Genomic DNA, 24,004 nt, shown 5'->3' with positions numbered 1-24,004 from the left:
TGTGTGCGTAAAAAGAGACTAGGCTGTAATAGAAGCTTCCTGCATAGCACTAGAACCTATGGTAGTGGCTCGCTGGAAGCACACGTGCAGCCCATTTTTGCCTTTTAATTGTCGACTGAAAATGAAACTGGATAGCCTAAGGACTCCTCTTGCCACGGGAATATATGTGAAAAACGGATATTACCTAAATTGAGTTTCAGTCTGGAAACAACAAGAAAGCCCCACTGTTTGAGGCCCTGTTTGTCCTGAAAAGCAGTTACACAAATAAACTTAAAAGCCTTGTTTGTCAAAAGGAAAATTACCACATTCTATGCCTGCACGTTGCCCCTTAACGAATGTTTTACATTACATTTTTTTTGTGCAAAGCATAGAAGAAAGATGGAAGGGTAAGCTTTCTCGCGCAGTTGCCATGCCTTGCAAAAAGCCAACCCCAAAATAATTTCACCATCTTCCCGTAGGGGAACCCTGAGTAGTATGCGAAGCAGCCATGGGGTCGACTCAAGTTTCCATTAGTTTTCAGTTCGATTGCAGCGTTGTGGGAGGAGAATGAAGGATTGTGTGGGTGGGTGTGTTGACCTGCTGCCGGTGGGAATTCATATATCAGCCACGAACCTTGGAGCACGGAGTTGGGCTTGGTATGTTGATGTCGCAGTCTAGCGGGGAGTTGTGAATTGGCGGCTGACATCGTTTCTGGCCAAGGGAGGGCTTGTGTGAATTTTGGGTGGGGGTGTTGAGGTTGCAGTGAAATGGAAATTGTGTATCGCACAAATGCAAGCTCTTGACGATGCTGTCATGCTCCACTGGTCAATCCACCTGGGTGGGTATGTTGGGCTTAGTGACGAGTCATGGAAAAGATGAGGCTGACTTCGAAGCTGTCATCCAGCCCACCGCGTTAATTACGGCGGGAAGGTACCGTAGAATGCTAAAACTTCAAGGCTGGCAGGAATCCGTTTTATTATCATTGACAGACTTTCATCACCTTAAATTTCCGTGCAATCCCAATTGGTGCCCCTCCTGTAACCTTGAGGTTATGTTAACCACTACCCACTGTCGTGTTCCACAATTAAACAGGTATCTTTGTACGTCACGTTTCACGCTATGTCCTCTCTGTAGCTGATGTAATGAAGATGAGTCCGTCGACCATTGTCTGATGGCCTGTCAACGTTTTGCTGCTATCAGATTTCAGCTTCTTGAAGTTCCGCTTTGCAGCCTAGGGATTAAATTACGTGTGCCTAGTCTCCTTTCGCTTTGGGTGTCTGAGACTGGGTTCTGCCGCTGGGATGTGTGCTCAGCCCTTCTGAGCTTCATAGAAAACTCAAATCGATTCCCGCTCTGATTGAATTCTTTTACGCAGAAACTTGTGTAGGTAATTGGTGATGATGATGATGATGATGTCCTCAAAGTTTTTGGCACGTACCCACAAGGGGGGATTGGCCAGGGCTAAACCGGTTAAAAACGTGGGACTTCAAAATGCTTATTTCCGGAAAAAGGAAACTTAGATGTGAATTGGTTTGAAGTGTTCCCGATGCTTTTTTTCTTCTTCTTTTTCCTTTTTTTTTTAATTGTGGATTTCACTTTTAAAAAGTATTGCCAACCTCTCGAAAGTTTTTGGTAGCCTGTAAATAAATATTTTTTTTCATACCCCTGATGTTTGGCTGGTCCCGTTTGGGAATGTGCCATTCACCGAGGAACATCGTCATCATCATCAGCTGACAGTTGCGAGTACCACAGAGCTATGTGCCGAGGTAATGCCAGCCATGCACCCAGTGCTTGCATGGCTTCTGAACTTCTGTGAGCTTCTGACAGCTGCCATCATTTTCACTGGCCAATCCTCCTGAGTGGGTGTGTGCTTGCTGATAGGGCCCTGTTACGGGAATATGGTTTTTTGCCCAGTAAACCGAGTAAAGCAGTAAAAGCCCGCGCATTAAAACATGGACCATGCGGTAAAGCTTGGGTTGAACTTCAAGCACTGTTCATGAACTATCTTAAGTTTGGAATAATTGCACACCTCTGCCATTGTATACTTTATTGCCTGCCTCTTATGTTGCTTTTCATATTGAGCGACGTGAATGAATGAATAAACAAAATTTTAATTAACCATTGCTGCTATCGCTGGAGGGGACTTCTAGTCCAAGATCCCCCAGATGAGGCTGGCTGTGTAGGCTCTCTTCACAAAATCAAGTTGTATCGTAGGGTCCTTGCTGGTCGACTGCGCTGTTCATTGTTGTATGGGAAAGGTTGGGGATGGGTAGCAGGTCTGGTGTTCGCTGGCACTCCCATACCTGATGGTAGAGGGTGCCAAGTGCTGGACAGTCATTACTGGTAGCTTGGTACCTCGTTGGATAGACGGCGCAGAGGAGGGTGCAATGCGGACTGGTAATTTAGTCTAAAGTCGTCTAAGCATGATGGCTTCATCTCGTGTATGTTGGTGGTGTGGATTGGAGAAACTTTGCCCTGTTTGATAGCTAGTTCATTCATAACCATAGGATGTGGCACAACCTCGCTGCCTGGTAACCACTGGTAATAATGTTATGGAAAGCCTTTTAACGTCCTCATCACCTATGCCATTGCTGGTAAACCCCATACCTTATTTTTTTAGGTTGAAGCCTAATTGACCATCTCTCTTTTGCTGGAAAAACAGTTGGCAAATTGGTTCAACATCTGCCTGCATTTAGTAGTGCATGTCTCTTTAGGCATTTGCTACAAGGGTCGCTTGAATATAGCACAAGTAGTGCCCCTTTATGGACACCGAATATTGCTGCCATTGCAGCAGTAGCTCGCTCACAAATGCCGACAAGCAGTGAACCACGACAAAAACCAGAGTTAGCATCGCAGGTTTATGATCCTGCATAGTTACCAGGTTTTGTTGCTAAAAATATGAAGTCCCGAAATGTCTTGCACCTACTTTTTAACAGAATCGACAGCTGGGCTAGTTGGTACCCGTCCATCCTAAACAGCACTTAACAAAACAACGACACGAAAGAAGGGACACAAGACGGCGCAAGCCAGTGCCGTCTTGTGTCCCTTCTTCCTGGTTGTTGTTTTGTTAAGCGCTGTTTAGGATGGACCTACTTTTTACCCAGACGAGCGAGTTTTCTTGGCATGGGCACCATCCCCATGGGGTGGGGGTGTCCTTACTCTGGGATACCCTAGTCCTGGCTGGCTGCCTCAGCCCTAGCGGCGACTTTGTGATGCGCCACAAGGTCCAAGCTCGTCAGTGTGTACGTACGGTTGAGGATGGGCAACAAGACGGGCATTGTTGGCCCTCCCATACCAGGTGGTACAGGGCGCCAGGGAATGGGCAGTAGGCATGTGATATGGAATGGGGTACATTTTTGTTAAGGCGGGTATGGTGGGGGCAAGAGTTTGTAGCTTTCCGAGGGTCTCGTACCAAGTGAGGGGGAGGATATCCATGGTGGCTGAGGCAGTCATGGGTGAGGAAATTGGGGGGGGGGGGTCAGAGGGTCATCCGGGTAAGGACGGTCTGACGTGCATGCTAGATTAGGCAAGCGCTTTTCATGCAGGAGTACGTGCTGGACTGCTGGCAGTTGCTTTTTCTGTGGTCTCAATATGACATGGTACTGTCAGTGTCGTGGATGGAGTGAATCCCCTGTGTTGTGTCTTTTGGAAGTTCATCGTTACACTTCCTGACTAACATGGGGCATTGAAGAAAGGGAGTCATCACAGTTCTTGCATGTGAGAGTCTTGGGTAACGAGCTACGTAAAGGTTATCCGTTTTTGGTAAATGACCCACCGTGGTGGCTGAGTGGCTAAGGCATTGTGCTGCTGAGCCCAAGGATGCGGGTTCGATCCCCGGCCGCGGCGACCACTGTTCTGATGGAGGCAAAAAGTGAAAACGCCCGTGTTTTCAAGATTTTGGCGCACGTTAAAGATCCCCAGGTGGTCAAAATTAATCCGGAGCCCTCCACTACGGCGCGCCTCATTGCCAGTGTAGTGTCGGCGCATTAAACCCCACAATCAATCAATTTTTGGTAAATGGAAGGGGCGTGTCCGTATTGCAGATGTGTCCACTGAGATGCGCTGTGCCATTATCTGCAGCTTCAGAAATTCCATTTTAAAAAAAGTGACTACGGCAGAGATTGAAGCACCATCTTCTTGATTGGGAGCTTGACACATGACTGCTGTGGTTGGCTGAATATCCTTGGCAGTTGTAGTAGGTCGTAGTTACACTTAAAGAGCAACTGCACCTAAATTTACTTTGAACGTACAGTATGTACCACCAAACTAACTGGGACATGACTGGTAGCCCTGTGGAATGCGTGGTTAATTAATTAGAAGAGTTTAAAATAGCTCCGTCACAGGCGGCGCTGCACCTGCTCGCTGATTGTGCAAAGAGCCATGAAGCGGAAGTGACTCTGCGATCGGCCCTGCGATTTTTTCTGCGGCCAGCCAGGAGAACTGGTCGAGCCTTGCTGGGCACGCTTCTCCTGGGACTGCGACGTATAGCATGTGCATTGCTTCCTGTTTTGCCTCCTTTTTTGGAAACTGGAGTTGAGGCTAGGGTAGGTTATGGTGTCATTTCTGAAACATGCATTAACCAGTCAGTTTGCTGTTGCTCAAATGAACTTGCTGGTAATTTCCATATCCAGAGTCCCGTTCCTGTATTGGTCAGTGTTGTGCTTAAGACAGCTAGAACATAGCACTTCCTTTCCACATAACAAATGAATCTGTGATGTGATTCGTGCTGCTTATAAATAGGGTATCTCGAAAAATGTTTTCAGTATGGCAAATTGTGAATAGCTTAAACAATTAATTGTCCCCCAATAAAATCCCAACCTGCACACCTACAAATGTGCAGCTGCACCATGTACTTGGCCACTGAATGACCACGGTTGAATGCAAGCTACTGTAACAACTAGTTCGGTCAATGCACAGCTTCAAAGAAGATGGAGAGCTGAATTAAAAGCTGAGCACAAATTTGTAGCATGCCCAGTTTAGAGTACAGTCGAACACGGATATATCGAACTCCAAGGGGATCGCGAAATAGTTCGATATATGAAAAATTCGATATAAAAAATATGGGCTCTGAGACCTCACCTATGGTGAACGATCACTTACCGATGGGCGCATGCAAGACTGACAACTAATTCCACACTCACGACGCAACAGGACGCTTTATTTCCATGAAAAAAAAATCGCTGATCTTGGCCTGCTTCTTCGTCCTGGAAATGAAATTAAAGACGCTGGTCTCAATCTTCTCGAGGCCGTCCAGGTGCGACAGCCCAGTTCCTTCCATGTCGCCGCAACAACGGCGAATCAAGCTGAACGCAGCGGCCACTTCACCCGCGGAGTACGATCGTGTAGCCGCCTCCTCGTCCGGATGATCTTCACCACTCGAGCTATCGGCCTGGGTTCCTGCGATCGCAGCTACAATATCCTCGTCACCAAGGCTCGAAACAGCCTGAACATTGGTGTCAGCGTTCACGAAGTCGTCGGCAGACACTCCGGCTGGAACAGCAGCCGGGAAAAGGGACGACAACTCGCGAAACGTGTCGCCCATGCACTCGTCGTCGTCGTCGCCGTCTTCGCAAGCTTCGGAAAGTTCGGCCGTCACAAAGCCTGCCTTCCGGAAGCAGTTGGCCACGGTCTCCTTCTTAACGCCGTTCCAAGCGCTTGTCATCATATGTATGGCTCTCAGAAGGTCAACCTTAAGCTCGGTGTCCACGCGGAGGTTCATCAAAAGCCTATCGAGGAGTCGCCTCCTGTACCCGACCTTCGCCATGCCCGCGCATTCCTCCACATCCTCCTCAACCTCAATCGGGGGTGGAGCGACCGCCAAAGAGCACCTACCAGCTCCCGCGGCGTTCGATATACCCGATGTCGAGAAAAATACGGTTCGATATAAACGTACGAATTCCTATACTTTTACACAGAATTTTCAAGGGGATAATTTATGAGTTCGATATAGACAATAATTCGATATACCCGTGTTCGATATATCCGTGTTCGACTGTAGCAGTATTTGCTTTTTTTCATTACAGGTCAAAAACCTATGACTGCATGCAGCTGTGCTGTGCTGTTGCAGTGTTTTGGCAGTTACGTACTCCGCTTACTTACAAGTGAGGTTTGATCAGTCATTTTCGATTGTATTACGCATGCGTGTAAGATTGCTGCTGCTGCCACGCTTTCTAAGCTTCTTCCTCCTGCACCTACAACAGTACAAAATGGCAGTGAATTATGGTGATGCTTATTGGAAATAAATACGAAAGCTGAAACACTAAACAGGTGCCCACATAGTGGTGGCACGATTGAGGTGTCAAAAAACTTGTCGAAGGCACTTAGGTTTGCTTACATGCTTCGAAAGTGAAAGCAAGAGCACTTCTCCTGGTCATACTTACCAAAGGTTTTTTTGCAGCTTCTTTGCTTCGTGTTTGTCTCTCTTTCTCTGTGTTTGTTTCTTCATCTTGCGGCGGGAATTGCTTCGCGGGGCAGACTGGCAAAACATCACACCACAGCTTCCCAGAAGTCGTAGTTCTCCATAGCTGGCGTTCACCTATCCCACTCACGTGCCGTCACAAACACCTGTCACGTGGCACGTGCTAGGCTAACCGTTGCTTCGCTGCCGGCAACATATGCTGAGGTATTGCAATGGTAATGCACTTGGCCACCACTCCAGTTCGATTCCCAGACGAATTCAAGTGGGTTTTTTATTTACATTTCACAGCAGTAGCATTTTCTGCACCAACAACAATGCTGGTTTTTCACGCGCTAACAGATAGCACTTCCTTGCCACAAAACAAATGAGCCTGGTGATGGGATTTGTGCTGGGCCGTCAATCAAGATATCTCAAAACGTGTTTTCAGGATGGCGAATTGTTAATAGCTTCAAACAAGGGTCGGTGAAGTGAGATAAAGGATGCCCACCTTCTCAAACTAATAGAAACATATGAGCTACTCTTCTACACTACCATGGCACTCGTGAACCGGCTTCAGCACAATGAAGCGATAAAAAGTGCAAAATCCTAAATGAGAAGCGCTGTCTGATGATGAACACATCATGTTAGCACCTTAAGGGCAAGGCCATTGATCGTGTCTTTCTTCTCTTGTCTACTCACTGCCTCATCCTTGCACTCTTATAGTTTAGTTCAAGTTCAACCTGTCTTACAAACTAGCCTCACAGCCTGCCTTACATAATTTCCACAACTAATTTGAAAGGAGTAGGCCACTAAAATAATCAAGCACAAGCGCAAGCCGGTGGGTTACCTGAACTAGTTTACTACTGGACGGTATCTAACCAGTGCAAGTGAACTTTCTGCACAACCGATTGCTTCCTCTATGGGTGTTGACTTGCACTATCGATAAAGGCGCTGCATTTTAACGCTGCCACTCGGGTGCTCCGTCTTGTGAATAAAGGAATGCATAACTCTAAAGAAATCGTGCAGGCTTTCCCGTCATGTCTGGTCGAATACCAATGTGTGCGAGTTAGTTTATGGTTACGGTAGCCGGCACATGAGTGCTGCAGCGAGTCAGTGGAGTGCCTACTAGTCCTGTGGACTGTCGGACGCCCCCTGCTGCTCTGTGCCGTCCTCCTGCGGAGGCAGGCCTGGCGAGGCCAGCTTGGGCAGGCTGCGGACGGCGGCGGTTTTGCGGATGGGGCCCTTGCGGGGGTCGATGATGCGCTGATCCGGCAGGATGTTGCTGCGAGAGGCACGTCTGCTGGCATTACCTTCACGACTGTCACGGGGGTCAGCTACTTGGGCGTCGTAAAGAACACACACACAAAGATGGAGTTGCACTAGCTGGCTGTTGCACCAAGCGCGGTTTCAGTATGCAGTAAATTCGAGTATCAACAAAACTGTGAACTCTGCAAGTTAGCATCACAGAAAAGTACGCTGACAATCCGGTGAGTGATTACGGATGTGGGTAAGTGTTGAAAAGAACTGCTCAAAGCGCAGGAAGATCTTTTTTGTATCAATCAAAGAGCACTTATTGTTACGGGGTATAAAAGAAGCTGTACTGGCTACTTGACGCGGTGGCTCAGTAGCTTCACTATGCTTCTGAGCCTGAGGTGGCAGGTTGAATTGCTGGTCGTTGCGGCTGCCCTTTTTTTATGAAGGATCGAGAAAAACAAAAATGCCTATGTGAATCCCACATACTGCATTTTCCGGTCTATAAGGTGCACCTTAGCATAAGTCACACCCTCCTCGAAACAACAGTTTTTACGAACAACAGAAAACAAACGTTTATAAGACGCACTGATGCTACTTGAGGCATGCAACAAAAAGATGCACACTAGAGGCAATTGTACCTTTCGGGTTGGTAATGGTGCCGCCGCATTATCTGCAAGGTGCAATAAAAAAAAAAGGGTAGCATGCAACCGTTGTGAGGGACTGTACGGGGCTTTGCGAATGCTGCTTGTGCAAAAAAAAAAAATGAATGAAAAGAAAGCTTATAAGCTTTTCCATAGCTTGCCCTGATGCAGGAGGAAGGGCATCTGTGTAGTACTGTGCACTGTGTCCCTTTCTACAGTTAAAATGATCGCTGCTCAGTGACAGCCTCTTATTGAACATTTTAAAAAGATTTTTTGAGTTTTCACAATGAGGTTGGATTTTTTTATATTTAAGCTACACTGTTCTATAAGACGCACGGGTGAAAAATTCAGAAAGAAAACCATTACTTACACACCAGAAATTATGGTAGTCCAAATTAACCTGTAGTCCTCCTTGGTAGCATGCCTTACAGCCCAATGGCAGCATCAGCATGCAAAACCTTAATCAGACTTCTATAAAATGACATATGCATGAATCTAGTGTTCTGGCACTGAGTGGGCCTTGACTAGATATGCTGCAAAATGGCTAGCTGCTTATGGGTAACTGTGGTATGCATTGTTTAAAAATTAAAAAAAAATGCAGGCAATGCCAAATGTGTGATGTGGGGAAAAATGCTGGTTTGCTCGTAGAAAGGAGATATTGGCAAAAGGAAGAGATGATTGATAGGGCGGCATAGTGGCAGAAGAGACTGGTTCGCATAACTTCACGTGTTAATAGAAAAAAATAAACATGTCATTCTTACGGTACTAGACATGACATGCTTGGAATAGATTGCTAGCACTGCAGGCCTGAAGATGGGTCGTTGAGCAACTTCTTGCTGGAGCTCGTAAAACATACGGTGTTTCCAGTAACGAATACTAAACAGTGGCAATACTGTTAAGAAGTAGCTAGCAGCAAATTACACTTACAGGTACTTGAGGTGCCTTGGGCATTTGCTCAGCAGTGGACCAGGGTCGGACATGTCGACGATCTTAATACGATTTCTAAGCGACTCCAAGTTCAGCATAGCGTCAGTGATCTCTGTCATGTAAGCCTTTCTGGTGTCGTTAAACTTGTGAAATGCCTGCAACAGGAGAGCTGCGTCAGAACAACAGAAACTTGCACCCTGATAAATTGAGAGAGTTGCATCGTCACACCTTTGACTCTTGGTCCAACTTCCACTCGGTGTCTCTTATCTCATTGTAGACAGCGTTTCTGTCCTTCTCAAGCTGCTTCAAGTAGCGCACCAGCTGGCTCTGAAACAAAGGAAGCTCAGCTGGCACCTGATGATGCTGTAGATATGGTTTAGGAATGCTCAACTTGCCTCTGTTAAGCTGTCCAGGTCAAGATCAGCCAAGTACTCTGTAAGACCTGTGTGGTGAGCATAGGAAGCAAACACAAATGAAGTCATAGCGGGGACTGAAAACTGGTGAACGTGCTCATTTTTCTTTTAGCATATGCGATAACGAAGTGTGAACAATCGATTGATTTCTTCGGCATAACTTCTCCCTCGGCTCTTGGCCCCGCACCTTCCTTGTTGTTCACGCGCGCCGCCTCCGCCCTGCTTCTCAACCAGTCACGCTGATGCTCGAGCTGCTCGTTGACTTCAACTTGCGTGTAGTACCGCACCTTCCACTCGTCCTCTGCGCGCGCGAAGTGAAGACGCGCGAAATGAACAGGCCTGGGTGAAAGTGCGAGTAATTATTTGAAATAGGCTGCGTGGGTGAAGTACGCACCGTCGCTCACGTCAGCACTCTGAGACTGAACTTCGAGAGCTTCTACCGTCTTGCAAAGGTCGTTGATGCTCTGCTCCAGCATGTATCTGCCAAAGACGAAAGAAAATGTGCCGGTAAAACATGTTGTTGCTTCCCTTGCCACAGCAAACGCACTTCATTTTTTCTTCATTTTCTATCTCAGACTTTAGACGCTTGATTTCAGCATCGATCTCGGGTGAAAGTCTCATGTTTGACGGCAGTAACCGTACAGCGGTACTGTTAGCCCGCCGATTGTTTGTTTACAGCGGGTCTCGTTGCTATGGTTGTGGTTGCTGTGCCATTTGCTGCAGCCCGGTTAACCGGTTATCGAATATTAAAAATGTTCTAGTGACTATTAAAATGTTTATTCTTGCGCAATAAAAATAATAAGTTAATTTTTTAAATATTAAATGTTTGTTTTTTAGTGCTAGTTTTTTGAAACTTTAAGTAAGTTTGCTGCGGATCTTTCTTTTGGGTTATTCTCCCACGGCAGTAAGTAGCCACGTTTCGTGCTTCTAACTTTTTAACAGTTTACTGTAAAAAACAGTGCACTTCATTCGGATGTAATGAAGCGGGAATGTTTATTGCTATATAATAAATTGAATTTTAGCTACAGTTGCCCTTGTGTGTCGTCCTACTAGGTCACTTGGCGCACGTGTTGCGACGGGAACTTCACATTAGGCCTATATCTGTCCGTGCAGGTTGAGCCATGGTGAACACCAAGGGTTACCGGAGAGGAACGCGTTACCTCTTCGCGAGGGACTTCAGGAAGCATGGTGTGGAGCACCTTTCCACATACCTGCGCGTCTACAAGAGAGGCGACTACGTAGACATCAAGGTGAGTGTGCACCGGCGCCGTGTGACGGCCCCTCACGCAGAGCTCGGGTTAGATAAATGCTGCTGTAATATCGTAACAAGCCCTATGGTGGCTTGATGTTTCAATAGCATTTGAGGAGTACAGATGCGCTTAAACTGTGGAGCGTGCGAAATAACTTTCAAGCGGTAGGTTATGAGGCCCGATTATGGTTACCACGGCTCGACTCCGGCGTCGGGTAAACAGATGGGCTGCAGGCGGCGCAAGTTCGAAGGCATTCAATTCTTATGGAGCCTGTTTAAAGTCGTCTAAAAGACCGTAAGATAATGAACAGATTTCCGCTTCGGGCAACTGAAAAGAGGAAATCAACGAAGCTCGGAAGGGAATGAAGTTCGAGGAGCCTTTTCTGTATATTTCCCTTTGTGTCCCCATGGCATGTTTTACTATTTGTATATTTCTGCATACGGCTGTCGCAGCGACTCCCTGTGAGGCTGTAAGATACACGGATGGGTACCTAAACTTTTCCGGACGCAAAGCTTGTATTCTCGGCGGTTGGAAGCAATTAGCAATTGTCAGGAAAGTAACGTGCTGTAGTTTTTTAAAAACAAAATTATTGGCTTGCGATTGCAGGTAGTCCACTAATGAAATTTCGCGTCTAGTTACCTTTTATCCTGTGCCACGAGCTGTCGAAAGAGGAAACAAAACTTGCAGCACTAGGAAGTCATACCTAAGGTTGCACCAATTCTGTCTTCCATTTGGCTGCCTCGTCGACGTATCCACCCACATTTCTCCAGTACCCACTGTTGGTTATTGTTCGACAATTTCAGCTGCCATGAGAAGCTTATGGCTGAGGCTTACTCCCAGGTAGGCTACGCGTCAACATACCAAGCCCCTAGTGGTCACTCTTACCCACTCTGGGATTAGCCAGCAACAGTGGTGTTGGAGGCTTATGGCTGGTCCACCTGTTCCCATTGCAGCGGCGTCAACATATGCCTACCCATAAGCTTTTGAAGGAGTGGTGCCAACACAATCCAACACCAGAGGAAGCTGGGATGCCAGTGTAGCTTTTTTGTTGTTTTTTGTCGCAAGCCGTGCAGTATCCAGTCTTGCTGTCTATTTGTGTCTAAAGGGTTAATGCTCTTTTCTCAAGAAGCTGAACTGGAATTTTGCATTGAGCTCGATTACGAAGGAGCACCTTTTGAGGTATATAACAGGAATTATTGGGCGGCGTTCAAAGTAAATGGCTGACTGGGAAAGTGTCTCTTGAGTGGTTTTGCGGGATTGGGACCGTGCCTTTTTGCAATGCAGGGCAATGGCGCCTTCCAAAAAGGCATGCCACACAAGTTCTACCACGGGAAGACTGGCCGGGTCTTCAACGTTACACCCCACGCACTCGGTGTCATTGTCAACAAGCGTGTGAGGTATGTGGGGCATGGGGGCATGCGTCGTTCAGCAGTGTGTTAGTTGCACAAGTTATGAATTACACAGCCTGCAGCTACCTGAATTTTTGTAGCGTAAGCTACACTGGCCAAGGTTCAGCAGTTTCGCGTGTGCCGTGAAGGGCCGTTCTGCGCAAGCTCAAGGGACATTAAAGTGGATTGTGTTGCGTCATAGCCGCGGCAGACGCGCTGGTGCGTGCCCAGGTGTGCGCCTCCATTGCACAGTAGCCAAGTCTGACGCTGCACCGGAGCCGCTTGATAGCAGTTTTGCGTGGCTTGTGAAGAGCCGTGCTGAGCATGCACGAGGAACAGAGCCTGGACAGGACTGGACTGGATTGCTGAATCTTAGCTCACGCTACGTATATCCTGGCATAGCAGAGCTAAGCCACTACTACTTTTTTTCATATTACAGGGCGTGCAGAGGGGGAAGGGGTGTTATTTCGCACAACGGAGTGTTATGTGACTACTGAAAACTGCACCTTTGCTCGTTAACTCTGGCCTGTGGATGATTCATTCCTGTTTTTGTAGGGCTGGGTGTGCTGCGAAAATAGCCTCCTCCCCCAAAAGAATCTAAGCTCGTGCTTGCACAGTTTCTGCTACCACAAATGTGATGTACAAGGTGCACCCTCTGACAGTGGCAGTGTGCCTAACTTTTTGTGTTTTTCTGTGCTATCTTATGTGTGAAGGCGATTGCTTGTGGAGATTTTTAGGGCACTTGAACCTCAGCTTGGTCACGGCTGAAATGAATTTTATAGAAATACAAACTTTCAAAATTCCCTGGTTTAAAGTGGATCGCTTAACAATTGCCTAATTTCACATTTGAGAAACACGGACTTGTGCCGCGATGGATGGAGCGGGAGAGAATAATTTTAACAAGTGAAAAGTGAGGATGTCGGGCTAATGTGAAAATCTGTGAATGTTTAGTATTGCGATCTAATGAAAGAGTGTGAAAACAAATTGTACCACATTTGACTAGAAGGGAACGGTGTGGCTATGCCGTATAAATATATATATATAGTCGGACACGGATATATCGAACACGGATATATCTAATTATTGTCTTTATCGAACTGTCTGAACATCCCCTTGAAAATCCCTTGCAAAAGTATAGCGCTGTTATACGCGTGTATCGAACTCGGTCATGGGCACATTCGGTATATCGAACGCTGCGCCCCAAGTGCCCCTTCAAGTGCACTTCTCCTTACGGGGTGGATGTGATGATGATGGCAACTTCTCCTGCCGCACTCGGTTTCTGGCATTTTTTCTGCATGCTTGAGCGTTTTTCAGTGGTTGATCGCGCAGGGGACCCATGTACCGTGTTAAGTATTTTTGTCCACGGCCCACGTTTCGGAGCCATGGTCACGGAAAAACGGAAGACTTTGGATTTAGAACAGCCTTGTGAACTTGTGATGCACAAGAAGCAAGTGAATCTTACAGATTATTTTTATGTGGAAGTGTCGTTATCGTAGTGGTGTGACTTTGAATTTACCGTGCAGTGAGGAACAAATCGGTGAGGTACCACTTGTAGCGACTTTCAAAAGCTCTTAGTCATGTGCGGAGTTTTCAGAAGTATGCTTCAGATAGGCATACTTCATATTTTGAATTATCGATATATCGAACTATTTCGGGATCCCCTTGGAGTTCGATATATCCGTGTTCGACTGTATATATGTTGATTCCCTAGTGCGAATAATTAGCGATTGCCATTTCAAAACGAATAACAGGGTGACGTCACTTCTGTAGCCACGAATTAATTGAATCGTAGCATTAACTCCGTGAAACGCACAATTGCGGTATTTGCGTCTGCAGGGCCAAAATGATACCACTATCATATTTACACGATTGCAAGTAGACTCGAATGTAGGTCGACCCAAAAAAATTGCATCTCTAAAAAAAAAGCGAGCGCTGCCTAGAAAATCATATCACAAAGAGAAGCGCTTCCATCAATCCACACGGCGGCTCTACGCTCTACCATGATCGATGCTCCCGCAAAAGTCGTGCGCTCGCGGTATGCGCGGTAGATGTTAAAAAAGAACAGCTTTTCTCTAAGCACAAGGAATAACCATGCGCCGTGGGTTGAGTGGGAAGAACACATTCACTGCGAGATGACAACCATCGAAGCAACCGGCAGCGGCCACTGCTGCGCGATACCAAAACAAACATGGCGGCTGACGGAAGCGGCTGCGCGCGATTTACTTTTGAGCAACCATCGTGTTTGGAAGTGTACTGAACAATGTGATATGGTTTGGGCTACGTTAGTGCCGCGCATTGAATCAAGGGATTCGCTGATACTCATTTTGTTTATTAGAGACGAATAAAACGCTTCTTGAGCGTTCTTGCACGCGATTCGTGCGCATCGGTGTTGCGCGGGCGACTTTTGCTTCTACTGCTTTTAAGCGTTTTAAGTTCTACCTCGGTATGACGCGTGACGAGCGCGGAAGAGCCTGACGACTTGCCCTAATGGGAAGGCGCGCTCTTCATGGCGAAAGCGCTCGGGGCAGCCGGCTGGCACCGCCGGAGATATTTAGGCTTACCGCGGTGGCGGATATATGATTGGCGCTTTCCCTAGCAGCGCGGATAATGCTTTATACGCCTCGAGATTCGCGATCGCTGCGCCGCCTGCCGCCGCTTCTCCGCGGCGTTTGCGGGATTAGCGCTGCGTGGCTGATAGGTGGTCATGCAGTGTTTTGGTTTTCTTTCGCTTCTCTTTGCCTTTCCGCGCTCTAAACAACTTGTTATGGTGACGTCTGTAAGCTAACTGCACGTTTAGGGCACTAAAAAAAAACAGCTGCGTCTTGGTAGAGCGCTCTAACGCCAACAAGAGCTACTCGGGGAGGCGGTTCTGCGCGCTTCTTGGCCGCTCTTGCGGGCGTCTGCGATGGCAGCAGCATATCACCGCTGTCACCTTCGAACACGTCAGCACAAGTGAATTCTATTTATTGTCACCTTGTTTAGACCTGATATTGGCACTGTAAGAGGTTGGTTCGTTTTGCAGCGCAGACAACAAATGCGGCTTTGCTTCGAATATGTACGTCGTAGAAAAATATGTTTCGGGGTAACAAAAGCTTGATGTGGGCGAGTTGGTACATACTGCTAAAAATTAATCGGCGCTAAAACAGGGACGAGAGGAACACGTAACTCACAACACGGTGCCGAACTTCCAACTAGAATTTATTGAAAAAGATGCTGCTTATATACACAAAACTAAAAAACTAAAAACGAGAAGCAATTGTCACGTCTAAATGCATCACGTGTTTAAAAAAGCCACTTCTTTATCAGTCAGCGATAAGGACGGAGTACTCACGCAGTTATCCCCTGCCTGTCTAATAAAAAGAGCTTCCATAATTTCGCGCTCAAGCCTACCTCGTGCTTTCCGCAAGAACTTTGTCCTATCTAGCAGGGGGCTACACTTGCATCGTTTGCAGTGATCAGATAGGTGGCCACCAGCTTTATTTTCAACTGCCCAATTGTGCTCCCTTGCCCTCTCATTGAAGCATCTTCCAGTTTGCCCAATGTACACTCTTTTGCAGCTCAGGGGAATTTCATAAACTACACCCATCCTGCAGTCGGTGTAGCGAACAGCGTGGTTTTTTGCACAGGGTTCAGATTCTTTCTTCGGATTTTTGCTCATCATTGGGCAAACTTTTGACAACTTTTCCAGGGCGCTGAAAACGACATTTACCCCGTACCTTTGCGCCATTTTCTTTACATTATGAGAGACCCTGTGTAAATACGGTATGACGTGCACCTTTTTTCTTTTTGCCAGCCTATCTAGTTCGTCAGGGCTATCTTTTCGCCTCACCTTTTGTAAAAGAGCCTCACACACGCTCGAAATCAGCGAAGAAGGGAAATGGGCCCGGCTTAGCCTCAAAATCTGGTCGTGGAAACTAGCCTCCACTTTGTGAACGCACGATTTTTTCAAGGCTTCTTGAATACACGTCATCGCTACACCCCTTTTTACTAGTTTTGAGTGCGCACTATTGAAGGGAAGAAGCTGTTTTTGCGCCCTCGGGCTGTACTGCCAGCAAACATGCATGCCTCCTCTGAACGAAAGCTGCAAATCAAGGAAGCGGATTTTATTATCACAAGGCAACTCACACGTAAATTTGAGAGCTTTTGACGCCTGACTGAAGGTGTTAATCACATTTTTTACTATCAAATCTTGATGTGCTAATCCCCGATTCACTACAATAAGATAGTCGTCGACATACCTACAAATGGTGAGGTCAAGCGAACTATCTAAAGACAAGCTCACACGGCTGTCAAAGGCACTCAAAAACAAGTCGGACAAGATGGGGGCAAGGGAAGAACCAATACAAATTCCACTACGTTGAGCATAGTGTTTGCCCTCAAAATTAACCACTGTGGAATGCAGGTAAAAATCCAAAAGTTCCAGGAAATTGTCGCTAGTAACAATTTCCTGCAATTCCGCTGCATTTGCATGCAGCGGAATTGCAATCAGCTGCATGCAAATGCTGGCTTCGGAACGCCGCGGCCTGTGACACACGCCCGGCCCTCATATAGATCTCACTAAGATCGCGTCATAAACGTTTATACTCTCGTGAACATACCACGCTTGCAAACAGAGTGCCTGCTCCACGTTATTCGGTATTTCGAACGCGAACAAACTGTAAATCGCTGTCTTGAACGAGCCCCAAAAGCAACGGCGACAGGGGGGAGTGGGCCGGGGACTCCCGCGCCTGCTTTCGAAACGGGCCGCTAGGGGGATTTCAGTGGCGCCCCTACAGGCCGCGCTCGAGGCGTATAGTGTCGTTTTTGACCACATTATCAGCTCCTTTCCTGCAAAAACGTCTTCGTTTGTGCCTTCAGGGATATCTTAAAGAGTGGTTAGAAGCGGTCGCTGGAGCTACGCGCACCTCTTCGCGGCTGGTGACCCCACCATGTTGCCGCCGCCGATCGCATAGCACGCAGCATGCGGATGGTATTCGCGGCAGCGACAGCGCGGCGCATTTTTGCGAGCAGAAAACGCCCCATGCGGTTCACACTTTAGACCATAACCATAGGAACGAGGGTTCAAAGCTGTCCCCACTTCATAGCACCTCCGATTTCTCGTTTTCGTTGCTGTTACTAGCGGTAGACGGTTCGATTTCGATTCTAAGTCGACCCCCCCTAAGTCGACAGTAACAGTGGTGGAACTGCTGCATCAATTGCTCCAAGCTGCGCCGAAAGGGAGCTGAAAAAACATGTCAGCCCTGCCCTTCTCGATGTTGGGAAGTGTTCATTGCACAAAGTGCACATGCCTTTGGGCATGCACTAGCTCCATTGGCCAGTGGTGTAGACGTGACACTTGTGGATACTTATTGCTTCTTTAGAAACTGCATCACAAAGTGAACCTCCGAAAGCCTTCCAGAATGCCCTCAACCTACCTGAGAATGTTTCTCTCGACACACGAGCTCGCGGCGTTAGGCCCGGCTCTTGACCAGCTCATTCAACAGCTGCCAGCAGTGAAAGAAGTCCAGTCGGAAGGCTCGTGGTGGTGTCCTCTGTCACTGCCTTAATCTATCTGACAGATAGTCCAAGGCACTTTTCTTGCATAACTACTGACTTGTTTGCCTGTTCCACCCCTGCACTAATATGCTAAGTTGAAATTTGAAAATCATTGTATTGTAATGTGGCAACTATTTAGTCATTACTGCAATGGAATTCCAGCTGTTCTGATTGCATTTTGTCAAGATTGTGCAATTGTTTCCATATTTTCAAATGCTAAGCATGAGCAGTACACACATTTAATCCTCCTTTTATTACAGATGTAGTTTCTAGTTTAAATAGGAAAAATGCAGCCAAAAGGCTTGTTTCGCCGAACACCCCCTTCGGCTTGTTTATTTTGTAGCACATATTTCCTAGTGCTATACCAGTTGTTGCCAGTTTTGGGCATGAGAAGTAAGATTATAAAGATAGTTAGCTATGCGTATTTGAAACATTATTACAATCATGGCACAGTGCCGGCACAAGAATCTGCCAGAACAGGTCTCAGAATGCAAGATTCTGGACACAGTTGGTATTGCGGACATTTGTGCATGGAACCTCACCAAGCAAAGTGCATTTATTGTGTGACTACAAAAAGTTGAGCCCTACATTTACTTGGCTGTAGGAATTCTACAAGTTTTAAGATCCACAGGTTGGCAGGTATGGGTATTGGTCAAGCTGTGACAAATTGTTTCGTGCTAGCAAGAACTTAGAAAAAACACCCAGAGAGTGGAAGTGAAAAACTGTCGCTTTTGTATTGAAGAAATCTTGTGCTTCATGTCGTCACCACCACTGACTTTGAACGGTGGTTTGTGATGCAGGCATCGCGTCATCCCCAAGAAGATCAACGTGCGCATTGAGCACGTGAAGCACTCCAAGTGTCGCCAGGAGTTCCTGGAGAGGGCAAAGAAGAACCGGGAGATCCGTGCTGAGGCCAAGAAGGCCGGCATCAGGGTGTCCTGCAAGCGACAGGTGGGTTGGTCGCACGCACTGTGGCCGACTTGAACTGTGGGTAGCGTAGTAAGTGGCACAAATGGCCATGAAGTTCTCCGGCCAACGCTGCGTAACATGCCCTGGTATTCAAAGATTTGCAGGTCACTGACCAAGTCAAAGGCAGTGCTACTTGTGAACAGGGGAACCTTACTGCTCGTGGAACGTCAGTTCTTGTTTTTTTATTTGGTCGGTGGCCTGTGATTCTTATTTTGTAGTGTGCTGCCTGACCAAACAGTATGCCGTCCAACCCTGGACCTCAACATGCCGTTCTGCAAGGGTGGCAGTCGGAATTGCCAAGTGGGGCTTAGTGCTCAATTTACCTTGGTGCAGTTTTTCTGTCCTCGTTTCATGTGGTCATGGCATGACCAAGAACACGACACACACAATTGCCAGCTGTGCCTCCAAAGAGAGGGCAAAAGCATTCCCATTCTGATCTCCTCACCAGGACTGTGCGGTACCATGTACCCTCCTTGGTGGTGGTGCGCATGCAGTTTCCTTGGGGAGGCGAATGTTAGTGGTTCGTGTTTGCACGGATGAATTCCATTTCGGGGGAGCTACGTCTGGAAAAAATTTCGGTTATTTTAAGCTGCGTTGTCATTCTTGTACTAGAAACTTTTGTTTGAAAACATCAAGCATTATTTGCATGTGGAATTGCCTAAACATGCTCCAAAGGGCGTTGACGTGACAGGTCTCCAAAGGTCGGGAAAGTCCTCGCGCAAAAGAGCAGCACTGCCTGACCTTGTAGTACCAGCTGTGCCCTTGGTGGTCCAATGACCGCTAGTTTTGTATCTTTGTTTAAAAGTAAAACAAAAGAAGTGGGCACCTGTTGAGCATTTTGAGTCGCACGGAACGCGAGGCTGCTGATGGCAGTGCTGACCCAAGAGGCATGCCTGGCCGCTTTTTCGGCATTTTCACATCAGGTTGAGCCAGCTAAGGCGTGATTTTAGCGGCAGGAAGTATATCAAGGAGGGTGCTGAAAAACGCTTCGAAAAGCAACGGCCAAGGATAGTGCTCCAATGTCGGCTAGGCCTACCGTCGACGCTGCTGTGGAATTTATAAGTGCATTCCATGAAAAGACTGGTTTCTTTGAAAACGATCCAAGACCAGTCAGCATGCTGAAAGCCAAGTTTGCTTCCTGGGCAATTGTGGAGTGGGCCACAGAAGTTGCTGTGCTCTGGGTAAACAAAAAAAGGCCTTCCATTCTTTGAACGAGGGCTGCAAGACCATTGTATATGAAATAAGTTTAAGGCTATTAAAGCTGTACAAAAAATAATGATGTATTTTAAAATCAGCATGAGAAGCTCCATCATTGGCTGAATTTTCAAACTTATAATACGATAATAAAATTTATTGCCCTTCCACTACTGAGAAGGTGGTAGGTGGGTGAAGTTGTAGGGATGGATAACTGTGCTGAGTTACATATGGGGACTTACTACTTGGAACCCCGATGATACGACTTTCAAGGGGCCGCAAGAAAGCGTCGTATGACGGGGGGTGTCATACGATCGGGTGCGGGTAAATGTCAGCCTAGTAGACAGTCTAATGTGACAGGTGGGCCAAGAACTTAATTGAACTACTATAATTAGTGCATTCTCGCGTGATTTGCGAACGTTTAGCTGAAATCCCAAGTTTAAAAAAAAAAAGTAACGCCTATGTTGTTCCCCCCCCTCCCCTCCATGGCGTCCGAGCTAGCCTGCCAGCCAAGCACCGCGCACTGTGCCACATCTGTCCTATCCAGTGCTATTTACAGCCCGCCAGCCGCGCACCTTGCGTGCTTGAGATACAAGCCGATGTGGTCGAGCAAATTGAGAGAGAATGCGAGTATGAAACTCCCAAGGTTAAGCGATATGAACGATAGTGCAAGGCGGAGATAGAAAAAAAAAAAAGCGGCATTGCCGTATATGGTAGAGACACTCTTTGAATGGTCCTGTGCTGTCGCTGTTTGGCCGAAGTGCTCAACACATCGCTGTTTTCATTTCTCACTGGACTCTGCAACGCGAAATAGACAAGATTCATACTTCAGAAGTAAACCGTATTGTGGCAAAAAATTATGGTGCGGTTTTGCTGCGGTGGCCAGCTAGTGACCCAAAACGGCGGTGCCAACGTAAACGTGTCTCCACCCTTGCGGCGGTTGCGCGTGAATTGAGTCACTAGCAAAGAAAGGAGCAATGTGGCTTTGAAACACACTGATGAGCAGAGAGCAAAGATGTAGGGATTGCGTCGTGTTTTCGCGTTTCGGGCGGCTCGACGGGAGCTTCAAATTCACAATCTGCCTGCCACCTGAACAAAGGCCTCTCTTTTGGTTGGTGTACTGCTGCCACATGGGGCCATCAGTGTTAAACTCCCACTCAGGAGTACCCTGTCTGTTCAGCAAGTGGTCTGGTAGCCGCACGCAGACCTTCGCATATCAAGCAGTGTCGAACGGGGGTTAAGAATAAAGACAGGTCGGGACGAGGTGGCGTAAAGTGGGAGAAGCACCGGTTTATCCCCGCCAGGGTTCGTTGTGTCTAGTGGACTGTGTGCACCTTAGCATTGTAAATCGGGGTTTCTAATGCATTGGTTTGATGGAGTTTGCCAGGACCTTGGAGATCATTTGTAAGAAGCGGGATGACGCAAGAACGGGGGGCGTATCATCGGGGTTCCACTGTATTCTGATAAAATAAGGATACATGCACGCAACTTCCTGAGAACTAATTCTTAATTCTCGTATAATTTATTTTGGGGTAGTTTCACCAGGTATTAACAGCAGTGCACACTGCCACGTATTCACAGCAGATGGGAATTGTGTATTGTTTGCAACTTTACTGTGAAGTAATTATGACAAGTAAATGAAACTGGGCGCAGCGATAGTCGTCTTGGGGGCCAATCCACACGTTTTAATAAACGCGCATTGTGTAATCTTCATTTTTCTTTAGTCCCTGCCATTTCCTGGTTTCTTTTTTCAAGCCTTCGTGAGAACCTCTGCGGTACCATGTCCATCATTCTCTATCACGTGCTTCAAAGCGGCATATAGGTTCTGTTGCTGTCACGTAGAACATCAGTAACGGGGTCTTTATTATGTTGCAGCCGGAAGGTCCAAGGCCAGCTCACTTCGTGAAGCTCAACGGCAAGCAGGAACCACAGCTGCTGCAGCCCCTGCCGTACGAGTTCATCGCCTAAACATACCAATAAAGCCGTTTCAGCGCGCCTTTTGTCTTTTTCTTGTCCATTATTCACCTGAGAGCTGTTTTTGCAGTATGCCTCATGTCATTTGTTTCAACTTGGGTCTGCTCAGCTGAAGGGATCCTGGCTGTGGCAGCCGTTTTTCTGTTGGAGGGGCAACGTGAGAATGCCCATAGGTGAAGATTTTGATACACGGTGAAGGATCTTTAGGTAGCTGAAATTAATCTGGTGCCCTCCACTATGGCGTGCCTCACGGTATCTTTGGGACGTCACCCGACCATGCCCTGAACGGCAGTTGTTTCTCCTTGACTGCCGATGTGTTATTTTTGCAGTGGACATTCACCCTACTTCGTTTTTGTAGCCTGTAATTTGGACAAGACAAAAGCTTACTGGGTGATAGCTAAGGGGGTTATTTCACTGTCAGTAAACTGTTGCTGCTAGCACGTGGTGGTGCTAGCACTCTGTGGCTGACAGCCACCGAGTTTAACTGAACTACAATCGTAAACACGGCAAAATCACTGATGTAGGTGGGACTATAGCCACTGTACAGTGCCCAACAGGCAACACCCAGCGCTTTTGGCAGATACGTGCAACACTGGTTCGGTCTCTGCAAGCCAGTACATTCCTGTTCGGGGTGTGCTCTGTTATTGCAGCACGGATGAAGCATGTTCATTGCCCCTTTCGGGTTTCAAATGAAGTATGAGATTGTGAGATTGTGCAGTAATTCTGCCACAGACTGCAGGTGAATTGGACTCTTATGAGAAGGCAAATAAAGGCATACAGTATGGGTGTGACGCCCACAAGAGAAACGCTTGTGCAGGCTGCCTGTGGGCACTTTTTCAAAATCTGCATGTTTTACTTCAAAAGAAAAGCAATTTATATTCGAATTCACAAGAGGTTTTGTGAAAATATATCATCTTGCACGATGTTTCCATGCGGGTTATCCCATCCATGTCGGTGCACTTGCGACTAACTGGACCACATCGGTGTTACATGTAAGTGTGAAATTCACATTTGTTTGTGTATAGCGGAAGCACTGACGTTATAAGATTAGCGTACGATCGTATACCTTCTCAAGGACTGGAAAGTCCTCGAGGCTTTGTATTCCGTCCAGTGCGATTTTGAATTCATAACTTCGATTATAACACAGCAAAATATTACAAGGGTGTACAGGCTCGACGTGTTATCTGCTTTTCATGTATCGTTCAGTTCGGTTCTGTAGGAGAAATGCAAGGCAGATAATATCCCCCTTTGCAGCCTCTTGGATAGGAAAAAATGTATAGCTTTTGGTCTATGCTGCACCCTCCTCCAAGACACTACAGTCGAACACGGATGTATCGAACTACAAGGAGATTGCGAAATAGTTCGATATATCGATAATTCGAAATATGAAATATGCCTATCTAAAGTGTATCTGAAAACTCCGCACATCGCTGAGAGCTTTTCAAAATACCGCTTGCCGATTTGGCCTCGTAGCACGGTAAATTCGAGCCACAGCGCAACGATCACCACACTTTATGTAACATAAAAAAAATTTTAAGATTTGCTTGCTTCTCCTTCTGCGTTATAAGTACAACAAGATTGTTCTAAATCCAAACTTTTTCCTTTTTCCGTGACCATGGCTCCGAAACGCGGGCCGTGGACAGAATCACACACCACGCCACATAGGTACCCTTGCGAGATCCACCACAAATAACTGCTCATGCTCGCAGAAAAAATGCCAGAAACTGAGTGCGGCAGCACTCGCGAGAAGTTACCATCATCATCGCATCCATCCCATAAGAAGCGCACTAGGCCCCTAGGGGCACTTGGGGCACATAGCGTTCGATATATCAAACGTGCCCGTGTTCGAGAGTTCGATACATGCGTTCAACAGCACTATAATTTTGCATGGAATTTCCAAGGGGATGTTCAGACTGTTCGATATAGACAATAATTCGATATATCCGTGTTCGATATACCCGTGTTCGACTGTATATGGGCTTCCAGGTGCAGCCCAGCACGCCAGCTGTATAAAAACGCCCCAAAAAAAGAAACTTCGCGAGAAGGGAAGAACTTTCATTGGGCAAGGAGGAGGTAGGGATAA

General features: G+C 47.0%; 2 protein-coding genes across 4 annotated transcripts in view; one reads left to right on the top strand and one right to left on the bottom strand.

Moving 5' to 3' along the window:
- The window catches only part of Rpl21 (ribosomal protein L21), a 31,349-nt gene extending 9,406 nt beyond the window's left edge, over nucleotides 1-21,943 (top strand). The window contains exons 1-5 of one of the 2 annotated variants that reach the window (XM_077703776.1): nucleotides 10,490-10,515; nucleotides 10,725-10,861; nucleotides 12,146-12,258; nucleotides 18,585-18,735; nucleotides 21,823-21,943. In XM_077703776.1, the coding sequence (XP_077559902.1) occupies nucleotides 10,733-10,861; nucleotides 12,146-12,258; nucleotides 18,585-18,735; nucleotides 21,823-21,915 (486 nt within the window). In that variant the 5' untranslated portion in view covers nucleotides 10,490-10,515; nucleotides 10,725-10,732 and the 3' untranslated portion in view covers nucleotides 21,916-21,943. Of the gene's footprint in view, nucleotides 1-10,489; nucleotides 10,516-10,724; nucleotides 10,862-12,145; nucleotides 12,259-18,584; nucleotides 18,736-21,822 lie in introns of those variants that run through there. The other variant, XM_077703777.1, reaches the window with a different exon arrangement.
- Nucleotides 6,633-10,333, bottom strand: LOC144174839 (coiled-coil domain-containing protein 169-like). 2 transcript variants are annotated; one of them, XM_077703768.1, is made up of 7 exons: nucleotides 10,159-10,333; nucleotides 10,006-10,091; nucleotides 9,799-9,912; nucleotides 9,594-9,640; nucleotides 9,427-9,525; nucleotides 9,199-9,353; nucleotides 6,633-7,673 (listed from the first exon to the last, which is right to left on the bottom strand). In XM_077703768.1, exons 1-7 carry the CDS (start codon nucleotides 10,230-10,232, stop codon nucleotides 7,502-7,504), a joined length of 747 nt encoding a protein of 248 aa, XP_077559894.1. In that variant the 5' UTR covers nucleotides 10,233-10,333; the 3' UTR covers nucleotides 6,633-7,501. The 2 variants fall into 2 exon arrangements, with proteins under 2 accessions (XP_077559894.1, XP_077559896.1); XM_077703770.1 differs by having other exon boundaries at nucleotides 6,633-7,658; nucleotides 10,159-10,329.
- Nucleotides 21,944-24,004: the final 2,061 nt, after the last annotated feature.

Source organism: Haemaphysalis longicornis, unplaced genomic scaffold (assembly GCF_048455015.1).
Source record: "Haemaphysalis longicornis isolate Haplotype H1 unplaced genomic scaffold, Haemaphysalis longicornis Haplotype H1 scaffold_3, whole genome shotgun sequence".
NCBI classification, from domain to species: Eukaryota; Metazoa; Arthropoda; class Arachnida; order Ixodida; family Ixodidae; genus Haemaphysalis; species Haemaphysalis longicornis.
This window is presented reverse-complemented; position numbering and strand designations above follow the sequence as displayed.

Bases quoted from the DNA above. Each gene is read 5' to 3' on its own strand.
- LOC144174839 (XM_077703768.1), bottom strand. From the start codon at position 10,232: ATGAGACTTTCACCCGAGATCGATGCTGAAATCAAGCGTCTAAAGTCT. The intron at 10,092-10,158 runs GTGCGTTTGCTG...CGTCTTTGGCAG, and splicing joins GAAAATGAAGAAAAAATGAA to ATACATGCTGGAGCAGAGCA. The intron at 9,526-9,593 runs GCAAGTTGAGCA...CCTTTGTTTCAG, and splicing joins ACCTGGACAGCTTAACAGAG to AGCCAGCTGGTGCGCTACTT.